The sequence below is a fragment of the Hyperolius riggenbachi genome, chromosome 2 (genome assembly GCF_040937935.1).
Source record: "Hyperolius riggenbachi isolate aHypRig1 chromosome 2, aHypRig1.pri, whole genome shotgun sequence".
NCBI lineage: Eukaryota > Metazoa > Chordata > Amphibia > Anura > Hyperoliidae > Hyperolius > Hyperolius riggenbachi.
This window is the reverse complement of record NC_090647.1, coordinates 403,870,561-403,887,224: the sequence shown is the minus strand read 5'-3', so window position 1 is coordinate 403,887,224 and position 16,664 is coordinate 403,870,561. Positions and strand designations below refer to the sequence as shown.

Sequence of the window (16,664 nt, the reverse complement as noted above, 5' to 3'; positions counted from 1 at the left end):
GGAAACGGCAGAGCAATACATTTGTAGAGTATTTTCGCCCTAGCAATTGCATCCAATCGCTATAGACAGCAGTCATTAAAAAATCTATAAACAGGTATAGGTATTGCAGTGGTTAATAATGGGTTAGTAGGCTAGGTTGGGGTTAAAAATGAACTGGGGATTAAAAAACAAACAAACGCTTTTTATTTTATTGGGACCATGTAACTTTAGATTTTGTTTTTAACTTTTGGAACCTTTTTTTTTTTTTTTGTTTTGTATTCTTAACTTTATTGAATGATTGTTTCTATCAGGTAGCATCAATCATTCACAGGAGCATGGTGGCAGGCGACCAATGTTTAATGTAGGATGTAGATTCTACATCCTAGAACCTACAGCAGCACTAATTAGGTTGTAGAATCTACGTCCTGGAACTGCTAGCAGTTAAGGAAACGATATATATATATATATATATATATATATATATTTACAGTGCTGCCCATAATTATTCATACCCCTGGCAAATTTTGACTTTACGTTACTCTTATTCAACCAGCAAGTTATTTTTTGACTGGAAATGACATTGGTGTCTTCCAAAAGATAATAGGGCATTATTGTGGGGGGAAAAAAACATTTCTCAGCTTTTATTATTTTTGACTCTGCTAAATAGTCAATAGAAAAGCCTATATTGGCTATTACAGCAATCAAACACTTTCTATAATTGCAGACCAGCCTTTTGCATGTCTCCACATGTATTTTTGCCCATTCATATTTAGCAATGAGCTTCACATCTTTCAGATTGGAGGGTCTTCTTGCCATCATCCTGATCTTTAGCTCCCTCCACAGATTCTCAATTGGATTCAAGGCAGGACTCTGGCTGGGCCACTCCAAAACGTTATGTTGTTTGTTAACCATTTCTTCACCACTTTTGCTATGTGTTTTGGGTCATTGTCATGCTGAAATGTCCGCTGGTGGCCAAGGCCAGGTTTCTCTGCAGACAGCCTGATGTTGCCATTGAAAATCCTCATGTAGGCCTAGTGCACACCAGAGCGGTTCTGCTGCGGTTTGCGATCTGCTTGCAGCTGCGGATCCGCTAGGGTAATGTATTTCAATAGGCTGGTGCACACCAGAGCGGGAGGCGTTTTGCAGAAACGCATACTCCCGGGCTGCTGCAGATTTTGGATTGCAGAAGCGTTTCTACCTCAATGTAAAGTATAGGAAAAACGCAAACCGCTCTGAAAAACGGCACTTCAGAGCGGTTTGCCAGGCGTTTTTTGTTACAGTAGCTGTTCAGTAACAGCTTTACTGTAACAATACATGAAATCTACTACACCAAAAACGCTTCACAAAACCGCAAAATGCTAGGTGAAACGCTACAGAAAAAGAAGAAAAAGCGTTTCAAAATCTGCTAGCATTTTGCGGATCTGCTAGCGGTTTTTGGTGTGCACTAGGCCGTATTGCTCTTTTTATGGTGCTGTTTACTGTGATTAGGTTCCCTGATCCATTGACTGACTGGCATGTTTGACAGTGGGGATGGTGTTCTTTTGGTTGAAGGCTTCTCCTTTTTTATGCTAATAACACCGAAGACCAGAAGTCTCTTCTTTGTCCAGATGAGCATTTGCAAAGGCCAAGCAAACTTTTATGTGTCTTATCTGAAGAAGTGGAGTCCTCCTTGGTCTACACTCGTGGAACCCAGCAGTTTGCAGTGTCCGTTGGATTGTCTGCCTTGCTACATTGCCACCAGCAGAGCCCAGATTCACCAGGATGGCCTTGGTGGTGGTCCTTGAATTGTTTTTCACCACTCTCACTATCCTCCTGGCCAACACAGGTGCCACTGTTGGCTTCCAACCACGTCCTGAAATTTTCCACAGTGCGGAACATCTTTTATTTTTTAATAATACTTTGCACTGTAGCCATTGGAAATGGAAAACATTTAGAAATAGCCTTGTAGCCCTTTCTTGACTTGTGAGCAGCCAAAATGTACAGCTTCTGGTCCTCACTGGGCTCCTTTGTCTTAGCCATCACTGTCCACAAACCAACTGCAGAGAGCTGCTTTTTTTCACCTGTTGAGTTGATTAAAACAGCTGTTCCCAATTAATCAGGGTAATTAGGGTACTTTTTGTTATGGTATAGAACTTTGGATTTTCCCATAGACTGTGACAATTTGTGAAGGGTATGAATAATTTTGGACTGGACACTTTTTGCTCCAATGTAAATAATAAAAGCTGTGAAATGTTTTTTTTCCCTACAATAATGCCTCTTGTACATCATCTTATTATCTTTTGGAAGACACCTATGTCATTTCTCATCAAAAAATTACATGCTGGTTGAGTAAAAGTCAAAATTTGCCTGTGTGTGTGTGTGTGTGTGTGTGTGTGTGTGTGTGTGTGTGTGTGTGTGTGTTTTATACAAGACTAGCAGATGAGGAAAATGTATTTAAACAAACAAAAATTATTATATTTGGTCATGTATTTATTGAAAAAAAAAATTGAATAACATCTGCACTTGATAAAAGTGAGTGAACTGTGTGCTCAGTATTTGGAATGGCCACTTTGTACAGCAATAACTGCAACTAAATGTTTGTGATAACTGTTGATCGGTCCTGCGCAATATACTGCTGCAGTTCTTGGATGTTGGTGTGTTTCTACACATGGCACCTTCACTTCAGCTCTTTCTTAAGCAATTCACTTGGATTATGGTCAGGACTTTGGCTTGGCCATTCCAGAATATTTACTTTATTCTTCTTTAAAGCTGACCTAAACTCAGAACTTCCTCTCTGCTCTAAAAGATACGCAACAGCATAACAAAGCCAGGACAAGGTCCTCCAGCATCCAAGGCTGAGACACCAAAGTGTGCCTCTCCATCCCTCCCACCCCAGCCATCACACACTGATTGCTATTAGACTAAGAGGCTCCCCAGGGCCCCCAACACCCCCCCCCCAACACCTTAATCTTTAGTTATCTGGTTTGCATTCACTGCCATGTGTCCCTTTTCTTATTTCTCTCTGCTTCAATAGGGGAATGATAGCTGAGTGAGTTGTGAGCCCCCTCCTACACTGTGCCCTGAGGCTGGAGCCTCTCTTGCCTTTGCCTCGGCCCAGCCCTGCAGCATAATAACCTTTAAAAGAAAAAAAAATATTTGTTACAGCTGATACAAATCCTGAAATAAATGTGCACTGTTTCTACTTCCTGCTTTCATGGAAGCAGACATATTGTTAACATCCTATGCTTTAAAATTAGCTTATCTGCCTTATCTGTCGTGGCAGTCAGGTGACACGGGAGAGATCCAATTACAACTTGTGATTAGACACAAATGAGGAGGAATTAGACAGTCTAAACTCTCTAAATACATACAGGGTTCATTTCTCTATGTTTTCCTTCTGTCCTGTTCAAGAGTTCAGGTCCACTTTAATCATTCTTAGGTAGACCAAATTCTGTGTTTTAAAATGTTTGTTTTGTTTCATGACTCACTGTTACTTGAAGACTGGTTCAGATTTTGTTTCACAGATGTGATCTGATCATGTTTTAATGCTGGAATGCAGTGTGTTCCTTACGCCAAATGTAACATTCTCATTTAATCCAAATGTAACATTCTCAATTACTCCAAATGTAACATCAAGGTCATCTGTGTGTTCCTCAGGTGTTCTCTCAGGCAACATAGGAAATAATGAAAATCTGAGGGCAGGGGCGTAACTAGAAATCACTGGGCCCCCTTGCAAAACTTTGGATGGGGCTCCCTCTCCCTCTCTCTCAGGACAGGGAAAATACATTTCTCCCCCCCCCAGGGGCCCCCTGCAGATGCATCCCTTGCAGGGTCTATAGTTACGCCCATGTTTGAGGGCTCTTTCACACTAGGAGCTGATCCATGTGTTTTGACGGATCGCTCCTAGGATGCGGTAAGCAGGTTAACATGAAAGTCTATTGACTTTCATGTCACCTTTCACATTAGACAAAGCTTTTAATCGTCTGGTGCAAGCGTTTTTCCCGCCGGGTGAATTACAACTAACGTAGCTGATCAGCATCGCACCACAACTTCCTGACGTCGCACCTTAGATCATAACGCGCGCACAAAATCGTGTTCGTGCACGCTTGCCTAATGTGAAAGAGCCCTAATGCCACATAAGCGTTGCTGGATAATACGTGATAACAATATGGCATTTTTTTCCCTTGTGCTTCCCTCCACTAATGTTAACCCAGCCTAATACTCAAGCCGGATGCCTTAATGCTCAAACATAATGTGTTAATGTATAAGGCAAATTATTATTCACCCTGGCATCACAAGCATCACTTTGCTAGTTGAATCAGCCACTGGTGTATGCAATGCATTTCAATAATGTTACTTGCCTGGTGCAAGTTATTTTCTCCTGTAATTGAATTGAGCCTGTCATGTCTTAAAGAGACCTGATTAACACGTGTGCTGTGTATGTTTCACCTTGCCACTTCACCTCTCACAGGAGAACTATGCTGGATGTTGCTAGACACATATTTCTGACTGTACTGAAGACTATGCCTTTAAATAACTTGTTACTGATGCTGAACTTTATTGTAATCTATTGTCTGCTGTATTTGCCATCACAGAAACTGCTAGTAATAATTTCCAGAGATATGCAGAAAGAGTAGAAGAAGTGTAGAGCTGATTTGAACAAAGTATGTGAAGTAGCCTTGAGGTTCACTGAACTAATCTACAAAATAATATAACAACGCCTTCTGTACTTATTTTATTTGCTCAGATCAGTGTGTGATTTACAGGTCAGATTTATGCATGGAGCTAGGCTAAATGAAAGACAAAACTCAATTTGCTAAATTGTCATGCAGAAAGAGGGCTCAGGACCATAATTCTATTGACCCACTTATGGAGATATACTTATAAATATGCTATATCACCCTGATATTGTATCTTAAAGATTACCTAAAATCTACCACAGGAGTTGATGAAAACAGAGGCACCCAACCTGTGTGTATTTAGAGCTAACAATCTGTCTAAAGGTGCATACACACTAACAACGCATGTCGCCCATCAAGGATCAGGACACGATCTCCTTGGGTGACATCGCTGTGCCAGGCTGGACAGACGTGTGTCATCTGTGTATCTGTGTTGCTATGTGGGGGGATAACGGAGGGAAAATGAGCAGCGCGAGCGTGATGCCACGGGCGTGACGCCCGGGCAGCGGAAAAGCTGAAACGATGGAATCGGCAGAGGGATCAGTGTCACTGGGGTTGACAGGCTGGACACAGAAGTGTGTCATCTGTGTTGCTATGCGGGGGCGGGGGGATGACGGAGGGACAATGAGCAGCGCGAGCGTGATGCCCAGGCAGGGGTAAAAGCTGAAATGATGGAATCGGCAGAGGGATCAGTGTCACTGGGGTTGACAGGCTGGACACAGAAGTGTGTCATCTGTGTTGCTATGCGGGGGCGGGGGGATGACGGAGGGACAATGAGCAGCGCAAGCGTGATGCCCAGGCAGGGGAAAAGCTGAAACAATGGAATCGGCAGAGGGATCAGTGACACTGGGGTTGAGTAGATCCGCCCAGCCGATCGCTCGCAGGTGGTGGGGTTGCCGGCTGCTGTACATACAAGGCTTAATTCTCCCCTATGTGGAAGTAATGAGCCACTGTAATTTGAATGGTTGTCTCTGTTGAATATGTGCTTCAGGTGTGCTGGTCAATTAGGCTGTATGTAAACTCAGGAGTTTATCCCTTTCTGTGCTCCCAGCAAGCCAGGAAGTAACTACACTGCAGCAGCTCTGTAAGCTGTAACAAGGACATGTTTTTCTTTAAAGGGTATTAAGCTGTTGCTTATATTTTAGAGTACAGAGGAAGTCCTAGGTTTAGGTCTGCTTTAAGCTATAATGCAATCATACCTGGGGAGGTCAAGAAGATTTCAATGTTTTTGAGTTGCTGCATTTAATTAGCCCATTTCAGAGATGCATAAAATCAGCATAAAACATGCAACAACGCAGAACCATTAGCATTTTACACCATCACTAGTCATAACGCATGTCTGATTTTGCCCCGTGAAGAGATATGAGAAGCGCCTGTCTTCTGTGTTTGAAAAATAGTTTTAACAAGCAGTCTTTACGCTATATGGAACTACTGTGGCTGATTGCATTTTTCCCTGTGCGTTCTCTGCTCTACATTACTATTTGTCTCAATATTACTCTTATATCTGCCATCTGTCCTCTCCTTATCAGCTTCATTTTGTAATCTTCACTCTTCTGTCTGATTCATCTCAAACCATCTCAATGGGATTGAAGTCTGAATAATATGCTGGCCATTTCTAAAGGGGCCCATACACTGGTCGATTTCAGCCATCAATCAATCGATCGATTCTACAGAATCGATCAGCAATCGATTCTATTGAATTCCTCTATCAATTTGCGGCTGATTTCGATCAATTTTGATCGATTTGATCTATCTGACAGGATATCTGACAGGATGGAAAATCTAGGTTGATCTGCTGCTGGCAGCATACCAATTTTATGTCTGTAGGTTGTTGTATTGGGACTGGGTGATGGTGTTGTTTTGGAAATAGTAAGTGCTATTATCTTCAAAATGAAAGCAGCACAAATCTTAATTTTTGCAGCACAAATGGGCACGAACGTAGCACTAACCAATCATGATAGAATTTTTATTTGTGCTGATTGTGTGTGTGGGGGGCAGCTTCACGGAGCTCCATACCTATCATCTTGTCCTTTTTTACCTAAGTTAGTTATAGCTGGCATAGGTTGCACTTAGGTTTTGGGTCATTATCTCTCTGTAGGATCAACCCCTGACAAACAAGGCACATACCAGTGAGTACTGCATAGTACTGCAGAATGCTGTAATAGCCCTTTTGATTCTTGGTTCCTCATTTCCCCAATCCTGGATTCAGCAAAACAGACTAGACCATCACAATTCTTTCTCCTAATTTGATAGCTGATGTCACCCACTAAGGAACCATCCTTTTGCCCACTCAACAGCATACACAAATCCTGCATGATGAACTGAAGATTTTGATTTATCAGTCCATAACACCTTTTCCAGTCTTTAGATTTTGTCTGTTCAAAGTGTTTAGGGCCCAGACAAGCCTCTTTTTCTTATTCTGACATATTGCAGATACAGTACTGATAGTGTGCTCCTCTGTCCACATTTCTGTGCAGCCTGGATAATACTGTAGTATTGCATCCATGCACAAGCAAGTACAGATGTCCTGCAATTCCCTGAGTAATCAGGCAGCAGCTTGCATAAGAAGCATAGGTCTCACCACCTGGTGATTTTAAGGTAATGTACAAGAGTAGTGTGCAGATAGCAAGCAGGCTACAAATGGCTACCAGCCCTCCAACCTCCCACAGCTCATGGGTCTCTGACTGACATATGACGAATGTGCCCACCCACTTTTCACTGTAGCTGGATACAGAATGCCCCAGGGGCCAAAGAACAGGTTTACATTAACAGAATTTCTATTATATCAGGGTCTACTATAGCAGGTGTTACTCCCATATACTTATAATGGTGCTTTGCTGGGACCTGGACATTTAGTTTGCTATACCTGAATGTTTACTAAACCAGAGTTTACTATAATGAGATTATACTGTATCTGGATAGGCTATTAATTATTGTGGAGTCTTATTCTTGTCATTTTTTTAACTACTTTCTTGCTACACATATCTACACCCCTTGTATACTTCACTTATGGATCCGGGGCGTAGATATGCGTTTTGTTTACTTACCGCCACCTTTCGCCATTGCTGTGCCGCTCCTGTTTGCCTTCGTCACAATCCCACTGCTCTGTAATCAGCGAATGGGAAACAGCTGTTCCCAAACCTGATCACAGTGCTTGCAATGAATGAAAGGCAGTGTCAGCAAGATTTCGGTTTTCATTTACAAAGTGATAGTAAACAGATACACTAAATAGTTTCCGTGTACTGTTTACAGTACTCGGGAACTAAGTGTGGTGCCATCTTGTGGTCAAAAAGTAAAAATACACCCACATACTCTATTACATATAATAATAAATGCATTTTTATTATTTTTTAACCTCTTCCACCACTACCCCATAGTTACCAAAATACACTTGTAAAAAAAAAATACATTGTTTAAAGTGTAACTGTTGGGCACAGAATCAAAAATCAATTATTTATGTTTATCTGGTAAACAAGTAATAAGGATGCTAATCAGGCAATCCAAAAGTTAAAATCTCTATTACTTTTCTTGTTTATAAATGATCATTCCCCAGTTTACCTGACTCTTTATTTGGTACGTTGCCGCAAAAATGAAGTTGCAGGGCATCCTGGGTTGTCCTTTTTTGCTTCTGTATATTAGTTAAGTCTGAGGGGAAATAAAGAAGCAAAAAAAGACAACCCAGCATGCCCTGCAACTTCCTTTGTGCGGCAACGTATAAAATAAGAGTCAGGTAAACTGGGGAATGATCATTTATAAACAAGAAAAGTAATAGAGATTTTAACTTTTGGATTGCCTGGTTAGCATCCTTATTACTTGTTTACCAGATAAAAATAAATAATTGATTTTTGATTTTATGCCCGACAGTTACACTTTAAAAGAAAATACATAAATAGTTACCTTAGAGACTTTTTATTATTATTATTGTTGTAAGTAAAGTCTTGTAATTATTGCTATGGTATAAAAATTAACAAAACTCTAAACCGAGAAAATACACCTTTATTTCCAATAAAATGTTATTGCAATACATTGTACTAGGAACATCATTTAAATGTTGTAATACCCGGGACAAATGGGCAAATAAAATGTGTGCGTTTTATCTACAATAGCAAGTAGAAAAATTAAAGTTTGGTAATCGTAATACCTATTAATGGCTAACTGATAAAGAAACACAATACAGAAACAATTGTTGCTACCATCTACAATAGCACATTTTATTTTTAAACTGTAATGGCTGATAGCTGAGAAATTATGATTTTTTTTTCTTCCCTGTAAAATTCATATACAATAAATAATTATTAACAAACAGTAGTGCCCAAAGAAAGGCTAGTTAATCCTGCAAAAAATAATATATAGATCATTTCAGTGTAATAAGTAGCAATAAAATTATTGGTGAATGAATAAGGGGAAGGGTGAAAATTGCTTGCGTTTTGAAGGGGGAAAAAACCTGTGATTTTGAAGTGGTTAAAGGGACTCTGAGCAGTGCAGAAACTATGGAAAGATGCATATCATTTTAAAGCTCTCTTTCTCCTCTTTCCAATGATATATAAACCGCTGCCCTATGCCTTTTAGTTTTCGCTATTTTCGCGATTGAAATTGCCGCGACCGCGATTTCAATCGCGAAAATAGAGAAAACTAAAAGGCGTAGGGCGACGATTTAGGTGTCGCCAGAAAGAGGCGAAAGAGAGCTTTAAAATGATATCCATCTTTCCATAGTTACATTGTATTACACAGGGCGACTTTTTCCTAAAGTCAGCAGCTCCATTCTGCTGAATGGAGCTGCTGACACTGGGGAAAGTGTCGTCCTGTGTAATACAAGTAACTATGGAAAGATGGATATCATTTTAAAGCTCTCTTTCTCCTCTTTCTGGCGACACCTAAATCGTCGCCCTACACCTCTTAGTTTTTCTCTATTTTTGCGATTGAATTCGCGGCCGCGGCAATTTCAATCACGAAAATAGCGAACACTAAAAGGCGTAGGGCGGCGGTTTATATATCATTGGAAAGAGGAGAAAGAGAGCTTTAAAATGATATGCATCTTTACATAGTTTCTGCACTGCTCGGAGTCCCTTTAAATGTCTGTTTGGACTTTTTGTCACATTTTTACTTATTCTACTAATAAATGTTAACTTTTATACTCATTAAGGTTTTTGTAGATTACGGTAATATTTATGTAGGTGTAATGATTTGTGTCAGCAAATAACAGAATTCTGATTATAGGTGATCTGCAGTATCATCTATAATGCAGATGTATACCTGATTAAATGGTGAGCTGCAGAATCACCTATAATACTGGTATATCAGAAGCTGTGGTGGCAACAATTATATATTGATTTGGTGCAACAGTAGTACTGATAGGTTTAACAATACCTCACCAGAGGAGCTGGTGGGTACTAACAGTACAGCGCCCCTCACCAGAGTCAAGGGCCCTCTGGTGAGAGTAGAGAGGTCAGACAGATCGAGTTTGGCAACAGACAGACAGATGCAGTACAAAATCTGAAGGCAGAGACTGAAAGGTATAAACAGGCAGAGTCAGCAGCAAGATCAGATGGGCAAAGGTACAGAATCGCTGAGCAGGAGAATAGTCAGAACGAGCCAGAGTCATGCACAAATAATACACAGTAGTATAATGATTAGAGCTATCGAACAATTCCTATCTTGTGTGAAATCTCTGGTTTCCTCCCGGATCAAAGCACACCGGAACTGTCTAAGGGTCTGAGCGCTAACACGAAGTATTCGCAACAGCAGACAAGTTGCGAGTGAATCAGCTAGACTTTTGAAGTAAAGGAGACCCATCAGGCACGCCCCCTCCTATCGGCCAATGAGGAGTGGCGAGCGTCTTCTCTTACGTCAGCCGACCGGCTGGTCAGCTGACGCGCCTCCTCCTAGCATAAAGGTCCTGTCTATGCACACGCGACAAAGCAACCCTATGTGCAATAGACAGACCCGTCCTCGGCAGGGATGAGCAGAAACTACGGCGGTGCGAATTTACGCATCGTAGTCCGCATCTACACATCGTAGTTCATAGGCGAAGTTTCAAAACTACGCATACGAATTTACGCGTAGCGAAGTACCACTATGCGTAGCTTACGCCCACTAAGCGTAGTTAACATAGTGTATTGCGTAGTGAACTACGAATGGGTTACTCGCGTCTAATTTTCCCCATGCGATTGTATGCATACAAATTTACGCATTGGAAAGGGGAATGTACGCATAGAAGGGTTCCCATTTTATGCATTTATAAATAAATAAATGCGTACAATGTTCTGCATATGGGCATAAGTATCCGCATACACTACACTTCGCACTACGCGTAATTGCGTATTTTAACGCGTATTCTATGAAATGCATACGAAGCGAATATTTGTTTTCGCAGCCGTAGTTTGGCGAAGCGTAATTGCGCAAAACTACGCGTATTTCCAGCGTAGCGAAGTTGGCTGACTACGACCATCCCTGGTCCTCGGCGTGCTAGACGCCCGAGGCACGGATACAACGCTAGACGGAGCTGGAGGCAGCCGCGGAGGTAGCGCTATTCACCGCAGCTGCCTCTCCAACATTTGTTACAGTAGGTATAGATTTATTTCCTCTGAAAAGTCTTCCTCCTACTATAGTATGTTGCTTACATCTCTAATGTTGTAACAATTGTGATAGGCAAGGGAGGGGGCAGGAAGGAATCTGTACATGCAGTACTGAGTGTTTTATTATACAGTAGTTTAAAGAGGAATTGAACTTCATTCCAATCCATAGCTGATACCCCTTTTCCCATGAGAAATCTTAACCTTTTCTCAAATAGATCATCATGGGGGTCTGTATGGCTGATATTGTGGTGAAACCTATCCCAAGGTCCTGACCGTTTGCTGTGTGTGAACTACATTGCATTATGGGAAATAAGTGCTTTTTCCAACTGCCAAGCAAGCAGTATCTCACTCTATACATAGAACTTTTAGTAACGAACATTCTGTACAGATCACCTGGCAGAACTAAAGATGTTAGTGCTAATTTCAGAAGGTAAATTAGGGAGAGTAAAGATTTTGCAATGGGTAAACAGTGACTAAATTCTCTATAAATGAATATTGTAAACAATGAGAAATTTTATTTATTATGTTATTTTCACTACAAGTTCTTTTTAATGGTGTTTTATTTGCATCTGCCATTTTTTAAGGAAATGCAAACAGTAGAATATCGTGTAAACTCCTTAAAATCTTTACATTAATTTCATTATAAAACTTCTTTGCTTAAATTAAAAGTGCAATGATCTGTTTTTTTGTTTCCTTGCTGCTTATATTTATACATATACTACTGCTTTTATAGAGTGAAGAGGACAGATATGTATTTGTTGCTGAATGGTATGATCCAAACGCTGCTCTTCAGAGACGCTACCAGCTTCTTTTCTACCCTAAGGATGGATCCGTTGAAATGGTGAGAATATACTTGCATACAAGGTAGCGTCTTCAGAGACAATACTAGCTTATTTTCTACCTTAAAGAGAAACTCTGACCAAGAATTGAACTTTAGCCCAATCAGTAGCTGATACCCCCTTTTACAGGAGAAATCTATTCCTTTTCACAAACAGACCATCAGGGGGCGCTGTATGACTGATATTGTGGTGAAACCCCTCCCACAAAGAAATTCTGAGTACGTACTCTTGGCAGTTTCCTGTCTGTGAACCCTGTTGCATTGTGGGAAATGGCTGTTTACAGCTGTTTCCAACTGCCAAACAGCATGCAGCAACTACATCACTTGCCAGCAGTAAAAATTTCGGAGCTAGTCTACTTTAGGGGACCCACCGCAAATCCCCATAGACATTTTCAGCTGGTCTGCAGAAACGGAACAAATGTCCGCTTTCACCTTGTTTAAACCCCCACAAGCCTTATACCCACGGATAGGTAAGCATATCCTGTAACGAACTGTGAGGTTTTCGGTCCAAAAAAAGTTGAAATGGGCTGTGTAGGAGCCGCCGAACGGCCTTCATCTCGGTTCCGTCGGCCATCTTCATTCTGCTGTGCAGGTCCTTTCTTTCTCCTCATTGGAGGGTTCGTTAGCTGCCGACAGAAGCTGGCACGCCCCCACCTAACAATCCCTCCAATGAGGAGGAAGAAACGACCTGCAGAGCAGAACAAAGATGGCTGACGGACCCGAAATTGCGGCCGTTCGGCGGCTCCTGTACAGTCAGTTCCAACTTTTTTTTGACCGAAACCGCAAAATTCGTTAGAGGACCTGCTTAGCTACCCAGGGATATAAGGCTTGTGGAGGTTTAAACAAGCAAACGGAAGACATTTGTTCCGTTTTGCAGCCCAGGTGAAATTCTCTATGGGGATTTGCGGTGGGTCCCCTAAAGTAGACTAGCTCCAAAATTTCACCATGTAATAAATGTCAGAATATAAATCAGGGATTTAAAATATTTTACAATGGGCAAACACTGACTAAATAATTTATACATAATTATTGTAAAAATTAAGCAATTTTTTATTACATTATTTTCACTAGAATTCCTCTTTAAGGATGGATCTGTTGAACAGTGAGGCTTTGCTTGCATACAAGAAAAGAGAATGATATTCCATATTAGCCATTGGTAGTAGCAAGAGAATACAAAATTATCCCTCAACACCAGCCTGTTGTTGGAGATACCAAATGTTTCAGGGTACCCAACTTCATATATTCTGGGATTGCCCTTTCATAAATCTGTTATGGATAATAGTAATTCATCTCTATACTGTATACAAAACCCCTGTGTCCCTGCGTCCTGTCCCTGTGTCAGTGCTTTTGTGCTACTGCGTATGTCCTGCACCGACACATCCGTTGGGGCAGGAGGTGGGCGGGCGAGCGAGCACGGCGGGTGGGTGCGCGCGTGTGCACGGCGGACGGTGCGTGCGGCAGGCAGCAGTGAAAGACCTAGAGCCCATTTTTAAACGGGCTTAGGTCAGCTAGTCTACTTATAATCTAATTAAAGCACTGTTGGACTAACCCATTTCTTCATTGACATGCATAGCTCCAAAACTCACATCATATAATTGATCTGTTGCCCAGCTGTGAAGATTGACCACTTCAGCTTTAAAAGAGATTTGAATTAGTCATGTCATTGAAGTCCGGGTCATTTCTAGGCATAGACAAACCAGGCATCTGCCTGGAGTGACACTTGAAGATTCATCTGTTTTCTGGGAGGGGATGTCGGTTTCCTAAGGATCGATCTGGGAGATTTAGCGGGACCCTGCCATCTGGCCTACTCGTATACCACCTTATCTTTGTATACACCCTGTCTTTTTGGATGTGGATATGTTAAATACAATTTCTGGATTTTATCGTGGTGTGCTGCGGGCTTCTATGCAGAATTCAGATCCTGGGAGAAGAGACATGCTTTTCTTATTTATTTACAGATCTGTGCATGGGTGAGGGATGAATGGTCACTACAATTTGCTATAGCAGTGATCATTCATCCCTTGGGGTTTAACTAAATGGCTAAAGAAAAAACATGTTCCCTTTCACTAATTATTGCTGAAACAGGCTGTGACGGGAGCGCACGGTAGCATCTTTCTTTTTAATGCTCTGCCAGGCCTTTACTGCAGCAGCTTTCAGTTGCTGTTTGTAGGCCTTGCTGTCCGAAGTTAAGTCTTCAAAAAGTAAAATGCATGCTTAATTGGGTTAAGATCAGGTGACTGACTTGGCCATTCAATAATTTTACACTTCTTTGCTTTAATAAACTCCTGTGTTGCGTTGGCTATATGTTTTGGATCATTCATTTGTTTCTGTCCTGTGTCATATCATCAATAATCAAAGGTAGTAAAGAAGCACTGCTGGCTCAATCTTGATGTGAGAGATGAATATGGCTGACCTGGGGGAGGTTAGTCAGTTGACCCTGAAAATAAAACAAAAGAAGGATAGGAGCCCAATATAGTGTAGTCAGACACCTGGAAGGGTAATTAAAGGAAATAAATCAGGGTACTCACAATCCAGGGTTGCTAAATTGCAACCACCTTCTGCGCATGTGGGGAACACCCGTTCTGCACTCGGGTTTAGAAGGAGATCTCTTTTTCTTGGTGGTCGTTCTGTCTATAAAATAGATCGGGCCAGAGGCCCTCCCCCCCCCCCCCCCCCCCCAAAGGAAAGTAGAGCTGGAGAACAGCTGGATGAGAGTCGGCCAGGGTAGTGTATAGTGGATGTAATAAAATAGGTATCCCATCTCAATAAGATGTATAGAGTTTATGTTAAACAAACTATTTTATTGCACAATCAGACGAGTTTCGTGAGTCAAATGCTCACTTCCTTAGAACAGTAATGGGCCAGAAGTGTAGTGTACAGGGTTGCTCAGCAGGACCCCGAAAAATTCGGGTGTTTTTTGGGTTTGCCGCATGCGAACCCGAACCCGAATGCTGCAATCCGAGCCGAACCCGAATACGAAGCCTGCCGAATGTGCGCGCTCGAATTCGGCCGGATGGAGCTGTGGTTTCGGATTCGGGGATGACGTGATTGGGTCAATCAGAAGTCCTCCTGCCGAGGACCTGGCAACCCTAGCAACCAATCAGAGGAGGGGATCCTGGCCCTCCCCTCCTCTATATAAGGCGGCAGCCATGTTGCGGAGCCACGCACTTGTGTGACTGCTGCTGGTACTTAGAGATTCTCCAGCGCTGTGCTGTGTCTGAGCAAGTGCTTTTCACTGCTAAACCTAGTGTTTTGCTTCCTAAACACCTCCTAAACACATTTATTGTTGTCTTATATAGTTAGCTAGTATTTTGATTGTTTTTAGTCAGCTAGTGTATAGTGTATACTGTGCTAGGCTAGTGTTAGTCTGTGAGCAGGCTAGGCCTGCTAGCCTAGGTAGCCTTCGCCTACTACTAGCTTAGGTAGGTTAGGGATTCTAGTTAGTTGTGTACTAGTAGTACTAGTTTAGTTAATTATTACTGCTGTAGTCTGTTACTTTATTAGTTTCAGTACTGTGTTAGTTAGTTACTGACTGTGACAGGTCACCACCAGCATCCGTTGTGAGTGACCTGACCTGTGACTGTCTGTCACCTGCCCGAGTCTATTGATTGATTGCGTCTGACCGTGTGTGACCGATTGTTGTAATTGTCACCGACTGTCTGCCGCGCGACTTACTTGTATCGTAGTACGCTAGGTGTTTCTTAGTTACCTGCGTGCGTGCATACTACTAGTGTCTACTACTATACTACTAGTCTACTAGTACCCGTTCACTTATATTTTTTTTTCACTTTTACTGTGTGATTTTATTATCATCCGTAGTGTGTGTAATAAATAAGAGTTACAACACATACAGGCCACCACCAGCATCCGTTGTGAGTGACCTGTGTCTGTCTTTCGCCTGCCCGAGCTTATTGATTGATTGTGTCTGACCGTGTGTGACCGTTTGTAATTGTCACCGACTGTCTGCCGCACGACTTACTTGTATCGTTGTACGCTAGTTGTTTCTTAGTTACCTGCGTGCGTGCATACTACTAGTGTCTACTACTATACTACTAGTCTACTAGTACCCGTTCACTTATATTTTTTTTTCACTTTTACTGTGTGATTTTATTATCATCCGTAGTGTGTGTAATAAATAAGAGTTACAACACATACAGGCCACCACCAGCATCCGCTGTGAGTGACCTGTGACTGTCTGTCGCCTGCCCGAGCCTATTGATTGATTGCGTCTGACCGTGTGTGAGCGATTGTAATTGTCATCGACTGTCTGCCGCACGACTTACTTGTAGCGTAGTATGCTAGGTGTTTCTACCTGCGTGTGTACTACTACTGCCTACTACTACTACTACTAGTCACCACCAACACAGACTTTATTAAAGTTTACACCCTTTCCCGCCCTCTTCTACTTATTTTTTTTACTGTATTTGTATAGTGCACAATGACTGGCAGAGGTAGAGGTAGAGGGCGAGGCACCACCAGGAGAGGAAGCGCCATTGCAGGAGCCACTGCCAGCAGCAGCAGGTCTGGGACTGGTCCGCCGCCAGCCACTGACCACAGGAAGGAGGGAGCAGAGGCGCAACAGCAGCGTGTTGCGCCCATCTTTGAGAGGGGTCG

General features: G+C 42.0%; 1 protein-coding gene across 1 annotated transcript in view; it reads left to right on the top strand.

Annotated features, from left to right (window-relative positions):
• Nucleotides 1-16,664, top strand: part of NME7 (NME/NM23 family member 7) — a 311,856-nt gene that overhangs the window by 6,453 nt on the left and 288,739 nt on the right. Inside the window, exon 2 of the mRNA XM_068269804.1 lies at nucleotides 11,946-12,053. Within this exon, the coding sequence (XP_068125905.1) occupies nucleotides 11,946-12,053 (108 nt within the window). The remainder of the gene's footprint in view (nucleotides 1-11,945; nucleotides 12,054-16,664) is intronic.